Source organism: Mauremys mutica, chromosome 2 (genome assembly GCF_020497125.1).
Source record: "Mauremys mutica isolate MM-2020 ecotype Southern chromosome 2, ASM2049712v1, whole genome shotgun sequence".
NCBI classification, from domain to species: Eukaryota; Metazoa; Chordata; order Testudines; family Geoemydidae; genus Mauremys; species Mauremys mutica.
The window spans coordinates 91087667-91109199 of NC_059073.1; the positions used below are offsets into that span (position 1 = coordinate 91087667).

Here is a 21533-nt window from a genome sequence, read left to right on the forward strand (position 1 = left end):
GAGGTGAGGAGACCACATCTGTACACAGTATTCGAGATGTGGGCGTACCATGGATTTATATAAGGGCAATAATATATTCTCAGTCTTATTCTCTATCCCCTTTTTAATGATTCCTAACATCCTGTTTGCTTTTTTGACCGCCTCTGCACACTGCGTGGACATCTTCAGAGAACTATCCACGATAACTCCAAGATCTTTTTCCTGACTCGTTGTAGCTAAATTAGCCCCCATCATGTTGTATGTATAGTTGGGGTTATTTTTTCCAATGTGCATTACTTTACATTTATCCACATTAAATTTCATTTGCCATTTTGTTGCCCAATCACTTAGTTTTGTGAGATCTTTTTGAAGTTCTTCACAATCTGCTTTGGTCTTAACTATCTTGAGTAGTTTAGTATCATCTGCAAACTTTGCCACCTCACTGTTTACCTCTTTCTCCAGATCATTTATGAATAAATTGAATAGGATTGGTCCTAGGACTGACCCTTGGGGAACACCACTAGTTACCCCTCTCCATTCTGAGAATTTACCATTAATTCCTACCCTTTGTTCCCTGTCCATTAACCAGTTCTCAATCCATGAAAGGACTTTTCCTTTTATCCCATGACAGCTTAATTTACGTAAGAGCCTTTGGTGAGGGACCTTGTCAAAGGCTTTCTGGAAATCTAAGTACACTATGTCCACCGGATCCCCCTTGTCCACATGTTTGTTGACCCCTTCAAAGAACTCTAATAGATTAGTAAGACACGATTTCCCTTTACAGAAACCATGTTGACTATTGCTCAAGAGTTTGTTTTTCTATGTGTCTGACAATTTTATTCTTTACTATTGTTTCAACTAATTTGCCCGGTACCGACGTTAGACTTACCGGTCTGTAATTGCCGGGATCACCCCTAGAGCCCTTTTTAAATATTGGCGTTACATTAGCTAACTTCCAGTCATTGGGTACCGAAGCCGATTTAAAGGACAGGTTACAAACCTTAGTTAATAGTTCCGCAACTTCACATTTGAGTTCTTTCAGAACTCTTGGGTGAATGCCATCTGGTCCCGGTGACTTGTTAATGTTGAGTTTATCAATTAATTCCAAAACCTCCTCTAGTGACACTTCAATCTGTGACAGTTCCTCAGATTTGTCACCTACAAAAGCCAGCTCAGGTTTGGGAATCTCCCTAACATCCTCAGCCGTGAAGACTGAAGCAAAGAATCCATTTAGTTTCTCCGCAATGACTTTATCATCTTTAAGCGCTCCTTTTGAATTTTGATCATCAAGGGGCCCCACTGGTTGTTTAGCAGGCTTCCTGCTTCTGATGTACTTAAAAAACATCTTGTTATTACCTTTGGAGTTTTTGGCTAGCCGTTCTTCAAACTCCTCTTTGGCTTTTCTTATTACACTCTTGCACTTAAGTTGGCAGTGTTTGTGCTCCTTTCTATTTGCCTCACTAGGATTTGACTTCCACTTTTTAAAGGAAGTCTTTTTATCTCTCATTGCTTCTTTTACATGGTTGTTAAGCCACGGTGGCTCTTTTTTAGTTCTCTTACTGTTTTTCTTAATTTGGGGTATACATTGAAGTTGGGCCTCTATTATGGTGTCTTTAAAATGGGCCCACGCAACTTGCAGGGATTTCACTTTAGTCACTGTACCTTTTAACTTTTGTCTAACTAACCCCCTCATTTTTGTATAGTTCCCCCTTTTGAAATTAAAGGCCACAGTGTTGGGCAGTTGAGATGTTCTTCCCCTCACAGGGATGTTGAATGCTATTGTATTATGGTCACTATTTCCAAGCGGTCCTGCTATAGTTACCTCTTGGACCAGCTCCTGCGCTCCACTCAAGATTAAATCTAGAGTCGCCTCTCCCCGTGTGGGTTCCCGTACCAGCTGCTCCATGAAGCAGTCATTTAAAGTATCAAGAAATTTTATCTCGGCATTTCGTCCTGAAGTGAAATGTTCCCAGTCAATATGGGGATAATTGAAATCCCCCACTATTATTGGGTTCTTAATTTTGATAGCCTCTCTAATTTCCCTTAGCATTTCATCATCACTATTACTGTCCTGGTCAGGTGGTCGATAGTCTGTAGCTTCTTTACTTGCCCCACAGGATCCCCCAGCACCCTTCCACACAGGATCTGAGTCCTCACAGTACTCAGGGATGAACACAGAGGCAATGTCTGCATGGGCCCTCTCTGTCCCAATCATTTTATCTGTTATCTTCGTATTAACCACTACTGGGTGCGTGGATTGACCACCTGCCAGGTCCATGGTCATTACCACCATGCCTACCCAGGCAGCATCCAGCATACTCCGGTCCCTGCACACTCTCTCCTTTTTTCCGCATCTCTCTGGGTTCCATGCCTTTCTGTTTGCTACCCACAGTTTCTTTAGAGGGCAGTGCCTTTTTATATGGCTGACCTTGCAGCACCCAAAACAAATCCTTGTCCTTGCCTTGTTGGTAGGCCATGCTTTGGCCTCCTCTTGTCTAGCCATTTCCCCTGGGCTAACCTTCACCTCATAAATGGGCATCTCCTTCTTACGTGCCCCTGTTGACCACAGTCAAAACGCACCCCTCCCTTGCGTGTTCTCCCCACAGGTTGGACTCTTTTGGACTTTCTTGTTTTCCTGCCTCCAGAGTATAGCCTGAAACCTAAATTACCTTAAATTATTAGAAAATTGGCAATCAGTTTAAATGGGAGAGAAAAAATCAAATGTTTCAAAATAAGTAATAGACTTACTCTTAACATATGATTTTGTAGCAATTTCATATTATTAGATAGGTATGGTGCCATCCTGGCTTAGTTTTAGATATATAATTGAAAACAAAAGGAAAACGTTATATTCATATATATTCTTTTAACATTTGCAGTAAAAGAGCTTTGCGGTTTTTTTTTAAGCCATATCTAGGACTATACCCATATATATCTAGATAGGCTAAAACCTTAGTTACTCGTTAGAGAAATATGGTAATAAAATGTTCACCCTTTAAGAGATCATGCATCTTTCAGTTTCTCTGTCTCTCTTGTTGACATTGAACCTCCCAACCTCTGCTGTCAGCATGCCCATTTCTGTGTTAATGACATTCTGAGTGGTCAAGAGGCCTATCGATTAAACTTTTTGGCTACTTTAATGGGTTTAGCTGTGAATAATACTTATGATTTAGTGATATCTGAATGTTAGATCTTCTCTATATGGTATTTTCCCATTTTATTCAATAATCTGTCCCTTTTCTTTTTTTCTATTTGCACTAACTTGCAAAAAGGCCTTGTCTTACCTCATGTTAATCTGTGGTAACTACTACTAAGGAAAATCCTAGTGACAAGGTAGTTTGTAGCTTTCACATGTGTTACCAGGGTGAGGGAAAAGACTTTTGGGAAACCTAGACTAGCTAACAAGGTAAGAACACACCCGTTTTCCTATTGAAGGTGCACCCAAAAAGTGCCCATCCAAGGATCTGGGCCCCAGGAGCACATAGGCAGCTAGTGCCAATAATGAAGCACAGGCAGCAGCGGATTACTGCATGGGCCGATGGGGCCCCGGACAATTTGGAGGCCCCTCAGGAGTGGCGGGAACTCAGGCCATACCCCCTGCTCCTCCTCTTCCCTCTGAGGCCCTGCCTCCAGCCCAGCCAGAAGTCTGTGGAAGAGTGGTGAGCAATGCATATTCCCACTGCCCCTAGGCAGAGCTGGCTGAGCTGCTCGCCTGAGCCAGTACAGGTGCTGGGGTCTAGGGGGTAAGAGGAGGAGCAGGGGGCAGGGCCCCAATATATCTTAATCTGCCTCCTGAGCACAGGTCAAAAATGCACACAAATATATACAGCATGAACAGATTAATGAATTTTGCTGCAGTTTGATTTCTAGATCTAGTACTGTAGTAATCCGATCTCAAGATGAGAGAAGCATGGATGACAGTTGTACGGTCTGCATGTGAAATAAGTGGTCTTACCCTTTTGGTGTGTGAGGATGGGGGGAAAAGTGGCATGACCATTACTGCTACCTGCTCATCTAGTAGCAGGAAGTCTAACTAGATCCTTAAATTGCAAACCCATTCTGTTAGTGTAATCAGAAAGGCCCGATTCTTATGTTGTGGAGGATATCCTTAGTGGAGGATATCTGCTCAGTCACAATCCTTCCCTCATGGAGAGCTAGTCATTGCCATCAATGCTACTCTTTCTTATAGTTTTTCCAAACAGCAGTAGAGTGAAATTCTAATTGTTGTCAGTTTCACTGCAACCTACAGGGTTCTGAATAGCAGCTGTGAAACTGACCAGCCGTGTGAATTTAATTACTGCTACTATTACTTGAGAATGCTATGAACAGAAACACAAGAGAGTGGTGAGAAAATACTAATTCTAGAGCTAGTCAAGACTCTGAAATCGTGGAACTCAATGATAATGCTGTCTCAACAGCATATAATCATTGTCACATCTGTATTCCTGGTAGGCTGAGGAACTCAGTTGGCTTCCATAATAAATTGGGGTCAGTAGAACTGGCTTCGGTTTTACAGTTTAGTGTAAGTGTAGCATACAAGAATGAAAAGTTATGTCATTTTGCATACATTTGTAATAGTGCAAACTTAGCTAAGGTTATAGAAACAGTATTATTGTGAGAATTAGTAAGTAATCATATAAAGATAGCTTCTTAATACAGTCTCATAGTCTCAGAGTTATGCTTTATTATATCTTTCACCTTTCTTTATTTTTTCAGGACATAGGGCTTTTTTATCTCTAATGCACTAGGCGCATTTATAGAGCTGTAAAAATAATAAACTAATTTAAAAATTGTATTAACATGGATTTTTTTTTGTTTGGAATATATATTGATGCATACATTTTACACAGTGCCGTCCTGGGGACCGCAGAAGTGAAAGCAGCAGCCCAGTGGGCTGCCTCTCCCAGGAGCCAGCACCCACGACAGCAGCTCCTCTGGCATGGCTGTACTGGCGGGCACCAGGCTCACCAGCAGATGTTGCAGGTCATGGTAGTGCAGTAGACAGGGCTGGGGGTGGTACAACCATGCCGAAGGAGCTGCCATCTTAGGGCTCTCAGTTCTGGGAGTTTTTTCTGCTGCAGTTCCCAGTAGAGCTCTTTAGCTTTGTGGATACTGATTTGTATCCGCACAGGGCTCTAATAATTTTAGTGTTCACTGGTTACATGGTATTTTTTGTGGTTCCCGGGACTGTGGCACTTTGAGCTCTTTAGATGGTATTGTCAGCATTTCAACTTCAGTGTCATTGTTTTCCATTTGTTGGCATTGTGGAATGTGACAAAAAGTCCTTTTTCAAGTGCTGTGCAGCTTGTAAAATCAAAATTCCAGTTTCTAACTTACATATGTGTGAAATATCTTCCCTGCAGGTGCACTGTTTATGCCGTCTTCATGCCCACTTTTAACTTCTCAATTTGTTTACCTCTGCCTATGAGTACTTCATCAATGTTACCCAGAGAGTTTGTGCCAACTGTTTCTCATTCAGATATCTAACTTTCAGATGTTGAGACAACAGGGTCATATACTGGCCACACTTGATGAGGAGATGTAGAGCTAAGTGTCATGGGTATATTGCTATCATTATATCCTTAGTGTCTTTTTATCTCCCTCAAATGTGTTTTAACTAAATGTTAAACCTATAGGAGGGATGGCTGGATTGAGTTGTATGGGACACAGGCAAGAGCTCTTGGTGAGAGAGAACAATTGCCTACCTCAACCCTCTGTGTCAGATCTAAATGGTAGGAATGGACTCCTCTTAACACAATCCATGCCTACTCTTGCTAGATTTGTAAAAGGATTATCAGCACTTCACAATCAGCAATGTTGAAAGCTGCTGATATAGCTAACAGTTACAGCAGGGACATTTAAGATCTGTCCCAGACCTTAGGAGACTTTATGATTGGTCTTAGATTTCTTTTGTGGTGGCTTAGAAAAACTACCTATATCCTTTTTGAGTTGACGTTTCCAATCTCAGTGGACTCAAATAGGAAAGGTAGATTTTTTTCAGTGGGGTATCATAACTTTTCCTTCAAGAAGTCTCCCTAATTAGACTCATGATCAGGTGTATCCCTTGTAATTTAAATCTAGTCCTGTGCAGATTGTGTTATTTCTTTTGAATCTCTGAGGTTTTTAACTTTGATGGCTAGAAAGAATTATCTTCATTTTGGCTGTAGTTTCAACCAGATTGGTCAGATGGTCTATTTGAACTCCACTTTCATTCCTAGTTTCACTCCAAGAGTGCCAGAAGAATGCTTTGTTATTCATTGGCTGTCTACTGTATTTTGATGTTTCACTGTGACAGAATTAGTCAGTCATCTGTAGTTTGACCTAATCATCCTTTGAGAGTGTCTCAGGATGGGAGGGATGGGGACTAAAATATCTAAATTTCTGTGGCCTACTCAGATGCTGTATTTCCAAAGACTATAATGCAAAGAGGACTCCATGTCTCCTCAGTGCTTAAGTACATTGTGCCATGAACAGCAAAAAAAAAAAAAGGGGGGGGGGGGGCTTTGGCAGAGAAAATCTGTCAAGTAGGCTTTGTTGACTTTGTCCTTTTTTCCAGAGACTGTCCTTTACACGCTTTTGGCTATTGGCTGTTTATTACAGCAAAGATGTTAAATTGTATTGCCCCTACTACCCTGCTGTCTTTTTTTATTATTTTTCTCTTCCTTGTATAAAGGTATGCCTAAAATGAACCCAAAAGTTTCAAATTTGTGTATCCAAAGAGCGCAGAAAGTATAATTTTACTTGTAAATGTTGCTTTTGCATATAATAACAATCTAAGAAACATTTTCTAGATTTGCCAAAACCTTTCTCAGTGTTACTTGTGAGTTTAATAAAATCTTTCCAAATAAATAGATTTCACTGTTTTTCCTCTCTTGCTTTCCCCTCATCCCCTCTCTGAGGTAGGAAGGTAGTTTTGAATATATTTTGTATGTCATTACTGTATTCAGTTCTGGGTTACATTTGTTCAATATCAGATAAATTATATCTTCTTAATATGATTCTTATGATATGGGAAGGCAAGAAGTGAGTTGGGATCAAAGGATGCCATTATTTTAGCATTCCTTTGGTACTGTTCCTGTACTGATCAGTCAAGGAGCCCATCATTCCTGGATTCAGATATTAAGAAACAGAAACAACATTTAGAGGTAAAATTCTACTTTTTATTCCCCCCCCACCACCACCCTTTTTTACTTTTTCTAAATGTGCTTCTAGCAAGAACATACATTTTTCTATTTTTCAGTAATGGTACTTTGCTTTAACAGTTAAGTATGTATGTCATTATTTTTAATAAGTATGCACTGTTTTAGTAAGTACACTATTCTCTATACAAACATTGCTTAGTATACTTTTTGTTTCTATCAGAGCAAGGACAAGATTGCAGCGTACGGCAAAACTCCAAAAGTGGATAGGAATGATGTGGGGAAGGAGATGAAAGAAAAGTCTTCCATGAAACGTAAACTTCCTTTTACTGTTAGTCCCTCCAGAAATGAAGATCGAAATTCAGACACAGGTAGAACACTTTATTTAGCTAATCATTTGTTGCTGAAACACATCCTAATTATAATTATTGTATGTTATGATAGTGAGTTAAATGCAAAGGATACTAACTAGTATAGATGTGCTTGCTTATTTCTGATTCAGATCTCAGTCCCATCTGATAGGCTTTCATCCCGTCAGGCACTTGCCAAGAACTTGTATGCTGGCACAATTCTTCTCAGCTACTTTTTCCAACAATTCCACAAACTCATCCTTCTGCTTCTATTTTAGTCATAAATCTGCCTCCTTCATTGTCATCTCTAAATGGTCATTTGCTCAAAGAAACATATTGATGAATATGAAAAGACAGAGGTTTAAGTGCCACAATTGAAATACAGCTCCTCTGCCTCCTATAGGCTCACATTCTGTCCTCCTATGTGGAAAGGACTAAGAAGGCTAAGCTCATGGAACAAATTGGTCTCAAATCAACCCTGGAAAGAAACTTTTCCTATGGTATAATCTTCTATGATCTATATAGGATGCAACTGTAAGACATATTCAAGCATATCCAACTAGAATCAATTTCTTTGAGATTCCATTGTCTTTCTTAACATAGCTGTTTTAGAATCAAGAGGGGGAATATTAGGAACCCCTGCGTCCACCTGCACCAACCCACAGTATTTTAACTTCAGTGAACATAACACTAGTCCAATGAGAATTCTGATTGTAGCAAGAAAACATCTTGCTCTCAGAGGTCATTGGAAGGCAGTCTCTACGAATAGCATTTCCTCAGTAGGTTTATTATTACATTTTCTTCTTAAGTGCCCGTAATCATATATTCTTTTAACCATAATAAGTTTAACTATCTCTGTAAACATCCTCCGTTAACTCCTCCATCAACAAGTTTAGAACTCAGTGCAAGATAAGAGTATATCCACCAGTAGTCATTTATTGTCTATCCAGGGCTCATTCATGCAGTTGATTTGCCCCCTGAACATGTAGGCCCACTATGAAGCATAATTTTTTTTTGCCCCACTAGAGAGACTATCACATGTTATCCCAATTTGAATGGCTAGTAGAGCTATTTATGTTACATTCAAGATGAGGTATTAGCATTAGACCTCAACTTTTAGTAGTACTTTGGAATTGTTGCATATTATGCTAATTAATAATGTTCCTTCTCATTTCTGAAAGTCGTGTTCCTAGCATTAGATTTTAAATGCGCTATTAGTATCTGCTATCTCAGGTAGCGCTTTTAGTGCTAGACTCTAGTAATAGTTTAATGTCTGATTTTTAGAAGTATTTATTATTATTTAGCATTTTTATATAGTGTTTTGCATGTTCAGAACTACTTACAGATATGAACTAAGTAATCATCACAATGTCTTGTGACATATTACTATTAACTGTTTAACATGTATATTGTAGTAGCACGTATAATAGCAATCATCACAACCAAGTTGGGCTCCATTATGCTGGGTACCATACAGTCTTACAATAAATGACACTCCCAGCCTGAAAGAGTTTACAGTCTAAAAGACAAGACATAACAGATGGAGGAGACAAACAAGTGGGTAGGGCAATGTAATATAATAATAGGATGTTCACAATTAGCCATTCTGTACAAGTGATAACCACTCACCACCTGGCTAGCTGCTGTCAGTCGGGTGGCAGATCTCTGTATGCATTATGGCACCAGTAGGTAGACTACTGCTGTTATTCACGTTTTATAGGTGAGAAAGTTGAAACACAGAGATAAAGTGACTTGCCTGAAATCACCCCGAGTCACTGATATTGCTAGGACTCGAACTCACATCTCCTAACTCCAAACTCCCATTACTAATCCATTAGACTAACTGTGCTGCTTCTGCCATTATCTGTGCTTGCTCACTGTATTTAGGAGAGATTGCCAACAGTTCTGGTTGTCTGTTCTTAAAGGGGGTTGGAGGTGGGAGAAAAATAGCAAGAGAGAATAAGTTTGGAGAGAAGTGGGATTCATTCTTCTCTCGACCTACCTGCATCTACACCAGCGGTTAGGTTGGCATAGCTATGATGCTCAGGGATGTAGATTTTTCACATACGTGAGTGCAGTAGCTGTGTCAAACTTAGTTTTAAGTGTAGACCAGACCTAAAAAAGGGTTCTGCAACTGATGAACTGCTTTTTTAAATAAATACCCCATAACATGCCACTTTGAAGGCTAAACTATATTCTGCACCATAAAATTTAAAATTCTGCAACCAAAAATGAAAAATTCTGCACACGATATTTTCAAATTCTGCAAAATTCTGCGTATTTTATTTGTCAAAATAACACAATCACACCAGTGTCAATTATTTTTGGTCATTTATTTCAAAATACCTGTCAGCAAGTATGTCTGTAACAATGCAGACAACAAAAATGATACAGGGAATGTTTTTTGACAAATAAATTCCTTACTAGGCATATTCATATAGAACGCTGAGTAATAATTCATTTAAACTACAATACAGAACCGTATTTCCCACATCCCTCAAAAGCAGTGCAAAGGCTTGGGGGAGTCAGGGGTAACACAGGAGCTGAGGCAGAGGGAAGTAATTGCTGGGAAGGAGCCTGGGTGTGAACTTGGAGGGTTGTTGTGTATGGGTGGGAAAAGTATGGAACAGGTTTTTTGGGTGGGCAGGGATTGTTAGGGAGCTTCCCCCATGGAGACCCTGGCTGACCCCTAGCTTCTTCCATTCAGGCAGGCACATCTACCCCTGTCCCCATGTTTCCCTGCACCTCCATGTGTCCTTGCACCCCCGGTCCATGTGTGTCCCTCCATCCTCATTCAGACATCCACTCCCCCATCCCCATCTGGCCCTGCACCTCTACTCCCATTCAGTCCCTGCCCCAGTCTGTCCTCCTCCACTAGCCCTTATGAGCCTCTGTCTGACCCCCTCCCAGCAGCCCCGTGCTGTCTGTCTCCCCATAACCCCTGTCTCCTGAGCTGGCCCAACCGGTGCTGTGAAGAAGGCAGGCTCTTTCTCTTCCCTAGCTGTCCAGGAGCTGCTGCTCTATCACCACAGTGCCTTCTGGTGGGCAAAAGGCGTAACTGCAGCAACTTTCCAGCCAAAGTTATTTTCTGCTGAGGCTGCTCTGTTCTGGCACAATAGCACCCTCTGGTGGGCAAAAGGTGGAACTATAGCAACCTGCCAAAAGAAGCTTTTTTTCTGTGTAAAAAAAAATAAAAATATGCATGGCTCATTAATTATGCATGCACACAGTGGTGCAGAATCCCCCCAGGAGTTACTATGTTGTGGTCTTAAAGAGAGGGCTGAAGAAGTGGATAAGGCAGTTACTTGGCTTCTTACTTACTTTTACCATAACAAGTTTACTATCAGAAGTCTTCAGATTTGACTGTAGTATTGACAGTTGTTTTATATTTTAGAAATTTATTAGTTACTATTATCATACTTTATCATACTTTTAGAGGGAATTCTATTTGGAGTTATAGGTTTGGAGTTATAGATTGGATGAGAACATTTTTCTTACCTGTTATTAGGCATTCTGTAATTCGTCTCCCAATCCAGAGCCAGTCATTTTATTGAAAGGAAGTCATTTACCTAGAATGTTTCAATTTTTCCTCTTTTCTAGTAGTCTGAGGATGAACAGTAAGACAAAACTGGTTTTGGTATGAATGCTTCTGTTTGATTCTTCTGCCTGATTAACAGGCAGAAAAATAATTTGGTTGTCTAAGTAGCAGAAACTCTATTGAAGGTAGGGAAATCTTCCTTTTCCCACCTACCTTGAGTAATGAGGTATAGGATTTTGTTTATAAGTTCTTTACATGGTTGACTGCGGTTCTTTCTTCTTGTCTTTTTGTGAATAATTAGTCTTTGGGCAAAACTTAAATATGTTTGGTTCTCTTAACCTCTCATCACAAGCCTTGTTTTCCAAACCTTTTATTATTTGTATGTAACAATAACTTCCTTGTTTTCCCCTTCTTGTTTCTTCTCCAATTTCCCTCTTTTGAAAAATGTGATACCCAAAATACTACTTCAGTTGAGGCTTAACCAGTATCAATTATAGCTTGTTTTCTGGGTGCAGATCTGATTAATAAAACCTAAGGCCCTGCTCCTGCAAACATTTATGTACATGCTTCAATTTACACCCTTGAGAAGTCCCTTTGAAGTCAATGGGACTACTTGCATGCTTTAAATACTTTATACAAATGCTTAATTTTGAGGATTGGGGTATTTAGCTTTCTTAAGAATGCTATTAACTCTTAATTTGTTTTTTGGTGGTTTTTGTTTTTGTTTTATAAATGTCAAATAAGTGTCTATCTCAAGCTTTCTAGTTTAACATCCACTAGAACCCACACACATTTCTCTGTGGTATACTTCCTAATCAGTATTTCCTTCATCCCTATTTCCCACCATTCTATATTTATTCATTTGACTTCTCCTCCCTACATTAAATCATATGTTTTTCTTTAAAATCATTGTATGACTACAGAGAATTTACCAGGATTATACTGGTTTAAACCTAACCTCCAGATTAGTTTGAGTCCGTCAATTTTGTATTGTCCTTTTAATTTGGTCATCTTTCTTGACTTTGTCCTCTGACATTATTAATAGTAAAGATATTTATCACTTCTACATGGTTTATAAACATTAATTTCCTCTCAGTACTAACCCACACCTTGTCTTCACACAGACCTATTAACTACTCTTGTTTCTGGTTTGTTTGTTTTTTTTAACCAGATGTGTACTCGTATTTCTCATTTTACCATATGGAAATTTTTGCATGGGACCATGTGATATGTCTTACTAAAGCTCTAATATGTTAATTATACTGCATTTCCTTTATCCACTAATGTCGTTACCCTACCAAAGAAGCATTTGGGTTAGTTTGGCATGATTTGTTTTTGAAAAGCCCATGTTGCATATTATTTTCCTAAAGTGCTTAGAAGTTGATGTTTTGTTCTAGAAATTCACCTTTTTTCTAACCTTAAAAATAGGTACAAAACTGTTTTGCCTTGGGACATAATCTGTTTTCCATAGATTCTCCAAAATAATTGCCAGTGGTTCTGACGTTTCTACTTCTAGTTCCTTTGACGCTTCAGTGTGAATTTCATCAAGCCCTGATCATTTGAACCCCTACAGTAAGAAGTGCAGAAAAGCATCTAAGAACATTGTCCTTATATAACTTAACCATTTTTCATTGTTTTTAAAGATGTTAAGAAGGCTACAGCAAAAGAGGAAAATGTTAAAGGGATACTGTCCAACCAAATTTGGCCCAAAATGTTGAGATTGTTTGTTTGTTTTTTAAACCTTTTACAAAACAGTCTCTTGCAGAAGAAAGATGTTTAAAAAAATGGAAATTCCCTTACGTATAATTTCTAACCCTATCATTGTAGTATTGTATTAGTACAGAGAATCTGAAAGTGAAATTGACCAGGAATTCACTGTAAATAGAAGGAAAACTGACTTTTCTGGTTGTAGTGGCCAGGCGGAGAAATGTAAAAAGTAGACAACAAAATAGTGAAAGAGAAGTTAGATTTTTAAGACTTAATTTTTAACAGTCTAGGATATTCTGAGTGAAATCCGGTAGGTTAGGAATTTAAAAAAAAATTCATATTTAAACGTACACTATCACTTTTAATAAGAAAATTATTTCAGTTCAAATAATACCTTTTATAAAACAAAGCAAATTAATTACACAAATTGTGAAGACAATAGTCTTCTGAAACCCAGAAATGCAAGAATATTTTAACTCGAGGTTTCCATAACGCACTTTACTAAGCCTTTCCTGCCTATATTGTACAGTGGGCTCTATGAAGAGATCTTGGAGCAGTGAGTGATTTTACATATTGTATATGTTGCTATAATTGGTTGCATGATTCAAGGGTCCTGATCATTAATCAGGAATTTTCTGTGGATTTATGTGATTATCAATTAAAAACTGTGGAAAAACTAGTCCTGTAGTCTTTTGACTAAATATCTAGAGATCTTTTTAAATGATATGTCAGAGTTTCTCTTTTGTATGCCATACTTCCCTCCACCCCTTGTCTCCTGTGTCTTCTCATTCTGTAGATTCAGATCCAGGACATACACATGAAAACTGGGGGGAGAGATTAATACCTTCTTACAGGACATATTCAGGTAAATGTATTACCAGGTGCACTTGCTGTAGTCCAGTGACTTTTTGTTAACATTATTGTTAATTTCAGTGTTGATTGACTATTTAGAGTTTATTTTAAAACAGCTTGTGAATTCTAACAGAAAGATGGATAAAGAAATGTTTCCTGAATGACAAAGGAATGACTGGAAATAACCTAAATGAACATAATTTAATTTATATGCTACCTTTCATTACCAAGTACCTATAAGTGCAACTGTTTAACACCATTCTTCAATGCTAAGCAGTTAGAACAGGAATGTATTACCATCATTTGCTGAATACACTGTTCAAAATATAAAGTGATAATAAACAGGTAAAATAGAAGGTGATAGAAAATGTACAGTATACTGCACTGCAAACATGCAAGACAGATCTTTAAAGTGTGTCTAACTGTATCAGTATTGGTTTTGGCACATTATTTTGCCACGTTGAACATTGTTAAAACAACATTGAGCTGTAATTCTGAAATAAAAGTTGAATATATAAAACTTTTTTGTAGAAAAGAACCATGGGCAATAAGTAGTATGAATTTATAAACACAAATCATGCCAGACAAACTAAAGCACTTTTTTTTGGATAGAATTACTAAATTAGCGGATGAAGAGTACACAGTAAATATTCCATGGAGCAGATCACACTTCTCCATAGTTGAAACCAGAATAAAAAACTATAAATTCACATGTGCACAGTTCTATAATTTTTCATGCTTAAAACAGTTTTGGTTAAAATTGTTCTTGACATTTAAAACTAAAGTATGTATCTATTGTTTGCTTCTCTTTTCCTCAGAGAGCATTAAATCTGGAGAAACTGTAGGAACATCAAGGGAGGCGGCAGCAGCAGAAGGGGGAGCTTAGAGTGGTGAGCAAAGAGGAGTCTGGGTCAGGCAGAGGAGGGGTTTGTTACAGCAGATCTATGACAGAAAAGAAGGGAGATGGGAAGGGAGAGGGATAGGATCAGAGAGGAGACTTCTTGGGGTTAGGGGAGGAAGTGAATGCAAACAGAAAAGGGATTGCAGGGAGCAGAGAAGGGACTATTGCAGAGGACTAGAGGAGTATGGAATATGGTGGAGTCCTTAATGGAACTTTGACTTCTAGATATGTAAGTCACTTGAAAATTTTGCTCTTAGTGTATCAACATATACCAACAACTCCTTTGCCCTTTGCTTGACTTTTTATTTGCTTTACATGAAGAGTTTGCTCTTTTAGTGCACTTGCAATTTACCTCCTCTATATGTTACTACAGTCTGTACTAATATTGTCTCTTCCAGCATTAAGATTATTGCTTCCACAGACTGCAGAATTCTTAAAAGCTTTCATGAAAAAAGAGGATGAGGGGAAGATGGAAGAATTACATTGTACTAGTACAAAGGCTTTTTGAAATTTAAGATGTCCGCAGCCATAGTCTGCAAACTTCTTATATCCATTAGAAAAAAATCCTTGTTTTTAAAATAATACATTTTATGATCAGGGTAGGTTGATTTAAATCATTATTAAAGCTGGTGATTTAAATAATTGTTATTTAAATCAGCAAGTAGGAAATGTAGATTTTAAATAATAACTTTTAATCTTGTTTTGCATTTGTACTTTTTAGTTACTTTCCTAAGGAAGGTTGATTCTCATTAGCAGGTAACCATTAGAACACATTGATAGGCAACTAAATATAGCCTTTACGCTACATTTAGTACTACTTTTTCTTCTTTGAGTGATTGCTCACGTCCATTCCAATAGGTGTGTGCGTGCGCTGCGTGCACAATCATTGGAAGTTTTTTACCCTAGTAGTACCCATCGGGTCGGCTGTAGAGCCCCCTGGAGTGGCGCCTTAATGGCAGTGTATATAGGTCCCTGCCGACCCACCTCCTGCTTAGTTCCTTCTTACTGCCAGTGACAGTCATTGGAACAACTGATCTCTTGCTTTAGCAAGTGCTTCCTAATGGTTTCCCCTTTATATAGTTGTTATCCTTCACTATCATAGTTAGTTAGTCAGTTAGTTCATTAGTACGTTTAAGTTGGGGGGTTCCCCCCTGATATTTTCCCCCGTCGCCAGGGGTTCAAGCTGTGCGATAGGTATGGTAAGCTTATGCCGAGAAAGGATCTGCCCACCGCTTGTCTAAGGTGCCTGGGAGAGGATCATTTGCAAGACAAGTGCACCATCTGTAGAGGCTTCAAGCCCAGAACTAAGAGGGAGAGAGACTCTTGATGGAATCCGCTTTCCGGCCCCAACCAGCTCAAGAGCGGGCACTGGCAGCCTCGGTGCACAGCGCACTGGCCTCAGTGCAGGACACCTCGGCACGGAGGAAGGACTCACCGTTCCCCTGTGTGGAATGCCAGCTCATTGGTGCAGCACCGATCATAATCCTCGGTGCCACATAGAAAGAAGGCGGAATGGGGCCACTCCCTTGCCAAGAAGAGCGGGAAGGACTCCAGTATGGTGCTTCTCACGGTGGGACACCAGAAGGCTGGTCCATCGGTCCTGGCACCGTTGCCTCTGGCCTCGAGGGGAGGACCATTGAGTCCAATGTTGGCGGACTCTCCAGTCCGGGAAGTGTTGGAGGAGGACCTGGACCTCCTCTCCACACCAGACACTTTTGAGGCTGTGGAGGATTTAATTGCCATGACTGCACAGTCCTCGGTCTCCTATTCCTGTGCACTGGCTTAGGTGCAGGCAGCGCAAGCTCTGGCTGCTGCACCACTTCGACACCATCGGCGGCACCAATGGAGGCATCTCCTATCTGGCACTAGGGCAAGTTCACCATTATGCAGAGCTGTTCCCCATTGCCATGGGACCGCTCCCCGGTACCATTGGGATCCACCTCTCCCTCCCGGGCTCAGACTATTCATCGAAGTCAGAGGCGGAGTCGTACGTGTCCCGATGCAACCGGTACCAGTCAAGATCCTGGCAACAGTCTCAGCACTGTAGGGTGGAGAAACACTCGGTACCAATGCTGTCATGGCCTCCCCAGTGGCAGGGAACAGTACAATGGCCCTTTTGGACACCTTGGGGCTACCACCAGGCCAAGGGCATGGTTCGAGGGCAGCATTGGTGATCTCTGTTGCCCGTGCCCCTCCTTCTGCAACGTCCGTTGCCCCAATCAGTCCAGGGCTCCCAAGGACCCACCATGGGGTTCAGACCCTGGGTCTCCCACATCAAGTGCAAGGTCAGAGACACCCAACAGGAATTTGCTGCAGTCCTGGAAGAGGACAGGGTGGTGGCTAGAATCTTCCTCCAGGCTGCTCTGGACTCCACTGACTCAGCAGCATGAGCCATGGCTACGGGCATCACAATAAGGCATAGCTCATGGCTTCAGGTCTCTGGACTCCCGGCAGAGGTCCAGAATACAATAAAGGACCTCCCATTTGACTGAGGGGCTGTTTGCTGACAAGACAGACTTGAGACTGCACAGTCTCAAGAACTCTTGAGCAAGCCTCAAGTCTCTAGGAATTCACCCACCAGCACCCCAGAGAAAACTCTTCAAGCCCCATCCCCCCCCCCTCATGATTCTAGCCAGGTCCCCCCAGGCAGGACTATAATCAAAGGAGGGGAAGAAACAGGAGATGTCCCCCACAGTCTTCCTCCAGCCATAGTCAGGGCTCCTTCAAGCAGCCCCCCTAGCTCTAAATTGAACATTTGAAGGTGCGCCCGGGGATGGAGCACCAGCCCAAATCCCGGATCCTTGCCCTTCCTTTGTGAATTGTCTGTCCCACTTCTGCTGTGCCTGGGCCCAGATTACTTCAGAACACTGGGTCCTGAGCACAGTAGGGGTGGGATATTCTATCCAATTCTGTGCCCTCCCACCCTTCCACCCACCTTCCCATCCCTCTTCAGGGACCACTCTCATGAGCAACTCCTACTACAGGAGGTACAATTGCTCCTTGTGTAATAGAGGAGGTTCATTAGGAGTTCAGGGGCAGGGGGTTATACTCCTGATATTTCCTCATCCCCAAGGCCAAGGGTGGGCTCAGGCCTATCCTGGATCTGTGATACCTCAGCTTTCTTATGAACGTGTTGAAGTTTCGTATGGTCTCTCTGGCCACCATCATTCCTTCTCTGGATCTGGGGACTGGTTTGCCTCCCTCGACTTGAAGGATGTGTACTTTCATATATCAATTATTCCAGCACACAGGAGATTCCTGAGATTCGTAATCAGAAGCCTGAACTGACAGTTCACCATACTACCATTTGGACTTTCAACAGCCCCGCACATGTTTACAAAGTGCCTGGCAGTTGTGGCAGCCTTCCTCCGCAAACGCCGGGTACAGGTCTTCCTGTACCTGGACGATTGGCTCATCAAGGGCAATTCCCACGTGCAAGTGCTAGAGCATGTAGCCCTGGCACAAACCACTTTCAGAATGAGCCCCAGCCTGCTGAATGTACCCAAGTCTACACCGGTCCCAACCCAGAAAATAGAGTTAATCAGGGCTCTCCTGGACTCCACTCAGGCCAAAGCCTCCCCACTCAAGTCTCAATTCCAAAGCATCAAGGGCATCATCGACAGCCTCCACTGGTTCCCAACTACCGCGGCCAGAAACTGCATGAAGCTTCTGGGGCATATGGTGGTCTGCATGTATGTAGGGCAGCATGCCAGTTTGCTCCTTCACCCCCTCCAGGCTTGGTTGGCGAGGGTATACAGACCCAGATGGGACTCTCTGGACCCTGGTTACCCAAGATTCTCAAGTCCCTCAGCTGGTGGCTACAACCTCAAATGGTCTATGTGGGAGTACCCTTCGCCAAACCTCAGCCCTCACTGTCGCTGGTCATGGACACATCGGAGACAGACAGGAGAGCGCACCTGGGCAGTATCCGAACTCAAGGCGTATGGTCACAACTAGAACTATCGCAGCATATCAACATCAGGGAGCTGAGAGCGATTCACCTGGCTTGCCAGACATTCCAAGCCCATCTTCAGGGCAAATGTGTCAGTACTGATGGACAACACCACAGCGATGTTCTATATAAACAAACAGGGTGGTGCTCATTCCTCTCCCCTGTGCCTGGAAGCTCTGTGGGACTTCTGCATCGCACACTGCATCCAGCTACATGCCGCATATCTGCCAGGAGCAGAAAACAAACTAGCGGACCCCCTCAGTCATTCGTTCAACACTCACGAGTGGGCACTCAGAGTGGACATTTGCCCTTTTGATCTTCCAGAGGTGGGGCTATCCCAACATGGACCTGTTTGTGATATGGAGCAACAGAAAGTGTCAGCTATTCTGCTCCTTTCAGAACCACAGCCACGGCTCCATAGCAGACGTCTTTCACCTACCATGGACAAGTCACCTGCTATATGTGTTCCTGCCCTTCCCCCCCCCCATACACAAGGTCCTCATCAAGATCCAGCAGGACAAGGCCTCAGTGATCCTCATAGCACCAGCGTGGCTCCAACAGCACTGGTTCACCACACTGCTGAACGTATCAGTGGACAGGCCAGTGGTGATGCTCCCAGATCTCATCACACAGGATCACAGCCAACTACAACACACCAACCTGGAGTCCCTCCACCTCAGGGCATGGAAACTCCATGGCTGAACCAGCTTGAACTGCAGTGCTCAGACTCTGTTAGGGAAGTTCTGTTGGGGAGCAGGAAGCCCTCCACTTGCACAATGTACCTGGCGAAGTGGAAGCGTTTCTCCATTTGGTGACTACAGAAGGTACCTCCTTGCAGCAAGCCTCTATTCCCCTTGTGCTAGATTACCTCTTGTACCTGAAGCAACAGGGGTTGACGATCTTATCTATAAAGGTGCACCTGGTGGCCATCTCCACCTTCCACCAGGGTGTGGTGGGCAGGTCAGTCTTTAGCAATACCATGGTGGGCTGGTTTCTTAAGGGCTTGGATAGGCTTTACCCCCAGGTGAGGCAGCCCATTCCTCAGTGGGATCTTAACCTAATCTTTTCCGGACTCATGGATCCCCTTTCGAGCCCTGGCGACCTGCCCCTTATCTTACCTTTCCCAGAAGGTGGCTTTTCTGGTTGCCATAACCTCATCCAGAGGGTTTCCGAGTTCAGAGCGCTGACTTCCGAGTCCCCCTACACGGTCCTTTACAAATACAAGGTGCAGTGACGCCCTCACGCAGCGTTCCTATCCAAGGTAGTACCGCAATTTCACATTAACCAGGACCTATTTCTACTGGTATTCTTTCCTAAACCTCAAGCCAGCAACAAAGAGCGAGCACTCCATTCCCTAGGCGTCAGGCGTGCCCTAGCCTTCTACATTGAATGCACAAAGCAGTTTCGTAAGTCACCACAGCTTTTTATTGCAATTGCTGAGAGGATGAATGGGCTTCTCATCTCGTCACGCATCAGGTCCTGCATCAGAACGTGCTAAGACCTGGCTAAGATCCCAGCCCCGACATTGACGGTGCACTCCACAAGAGCACAGGCCTCTTCCACTGTGTTCCTCACACAAGTCCCCATTCAGGACATATGCAAGACAGCAACGTGGTCTTCCATCCACACCTTCACGTCACACTATGCAATGAGCATCTCGATGAACTCCGACCCTTTCTCCGTCGAAACTGCTTCAGAGTCACCTATTGGAATGGACATGAGCAATCACTCGAAGAAGAAAAGACTGTTACCTACCTTTCATAACTTGTTCTTCGAGATGTATCATCATGTCTATTCCAAATCCTGCCCACTTCCCCTCTGTTGGAGTATTTCGGCAAGAAGAAACTGAGCAGGCGGTGGATTGGCAGGAACCTATATACACCGCCATAAAGGTGCCACTGCAGGGGGCTCCACAGCCAACCCGATGGGTACTGCTAGGGTAAAAAACTTCTGACGATCGTGCATGCGGCACGCGCAGACACCTATTGGAATGGACATGAGCAACACCTCTCGAAAAGAACAACAGTTATGAAAGGTAGGTAACCCTCTTTTTTGCTAAACCAGAGGATACACTATATCTATAAATAGACTGGGTTAATGAAGTAATATCTTTTGTTGGTCTCTCTCACCAACAGATGTTGGTCCAATAAAAGATATTACCTCACCCATCTTGTCTCTCTATCTTGGGACCAACATGGCTACAACACCACTGCATACATCTACAGTATGCACATTTATTTAAGCAGTTATAACTTAGCCTATATTCATTCAGATTCTTAATTTTTATATTTTTATGATGTTAGAAAATGAATGATTCATTTTTTGTTTTCTATATTCTGAATAAATTTTACTTATTTATGTCAAACTGTATTTGGATAGAAATTGGAATTCAATTAAAATGCATGAAAATTGCATTTTAAAATAGTTTTTTAGTTAAATAAAACTACCTTAAATATGTTGGATACTTTTCCCCCCTGTACGTAAGTTTATCAAAGCATGTTTTGCATTTAAAATTAATATTTATTAAACAAAGGAAATTTGTTAGTAGCTAGTGAATTGAACTCATTGTGGTCCTTTGGGATTTTAGAACTAGTAGATCTCATTCTCTCAGACCCTGTTTTTATTCATAGATTGGAAAAGGAAAACCAGCTTTCCTGCTTTTTCAACTCCCAAGCATTTTCTCAACCCTCAATGAACTAATCATTGAACAGAACTAGTTGAATAAACTGAAATGGAGAAAATATTCTCTCTGCACTTGCAGAAGACGCTACTGCTGTCAAACGCCAGTTTAATACTTCAACAAACTATGGTTCCACATGCTTAGCCAGTGACTTCCTCTAGTTCAGTGGTTTTTCTTTCTTTAAAACTTCAGCAGTAAACACGTACTACTTGGATATTTTTAAATTCAATTTTAAATGACGTTAATAGATTATAGTTAGTTTTGGCCTCAATGTATTGTCATAATTTCTAATTTAATTTTGAATAGACTTATTTTCTAACAGAAAAACGTATTTAATTTAAATTTTAAAAGATATTATTTTAATCATAGATTTTTATCCACTTTGCTTATAATACATGGGTTCTGTGCCTGCAAACCTTTAATAATGTGAATCAG

The 21533-nt window shown here is 41.5% G+C and overlaps 1 protein-coding gene across 2 annotated transcripts in view; it reads left to right on the plus strand.

Annotated features, from left to right (window-relative positions):
- ANKRD12 (ankyrin repeat domain 12) overlaps positions 1–21533 on the plus strand; it is a 120185-nt gene that overhangs the window by 38101 nt on the left and 60551 nt on the right. Inside the window, exons 3-4 of one of the 2 annotated variants that reach the window (XM_045003048.1) lie at positions 7342–7489; positions 13510–13578. In XM_045003048.1, the coding sequence (XP_044858983.1) occupies positions 7342–7489; positions 13510–13578 (217 nt within the window). The remainder of the gene's footprint in view (positions 1–7341; positions 7490–13509; positions 13579–21533) is intronic. The other variant, XM_045003049.1, reaches the window with a different exon arrangement.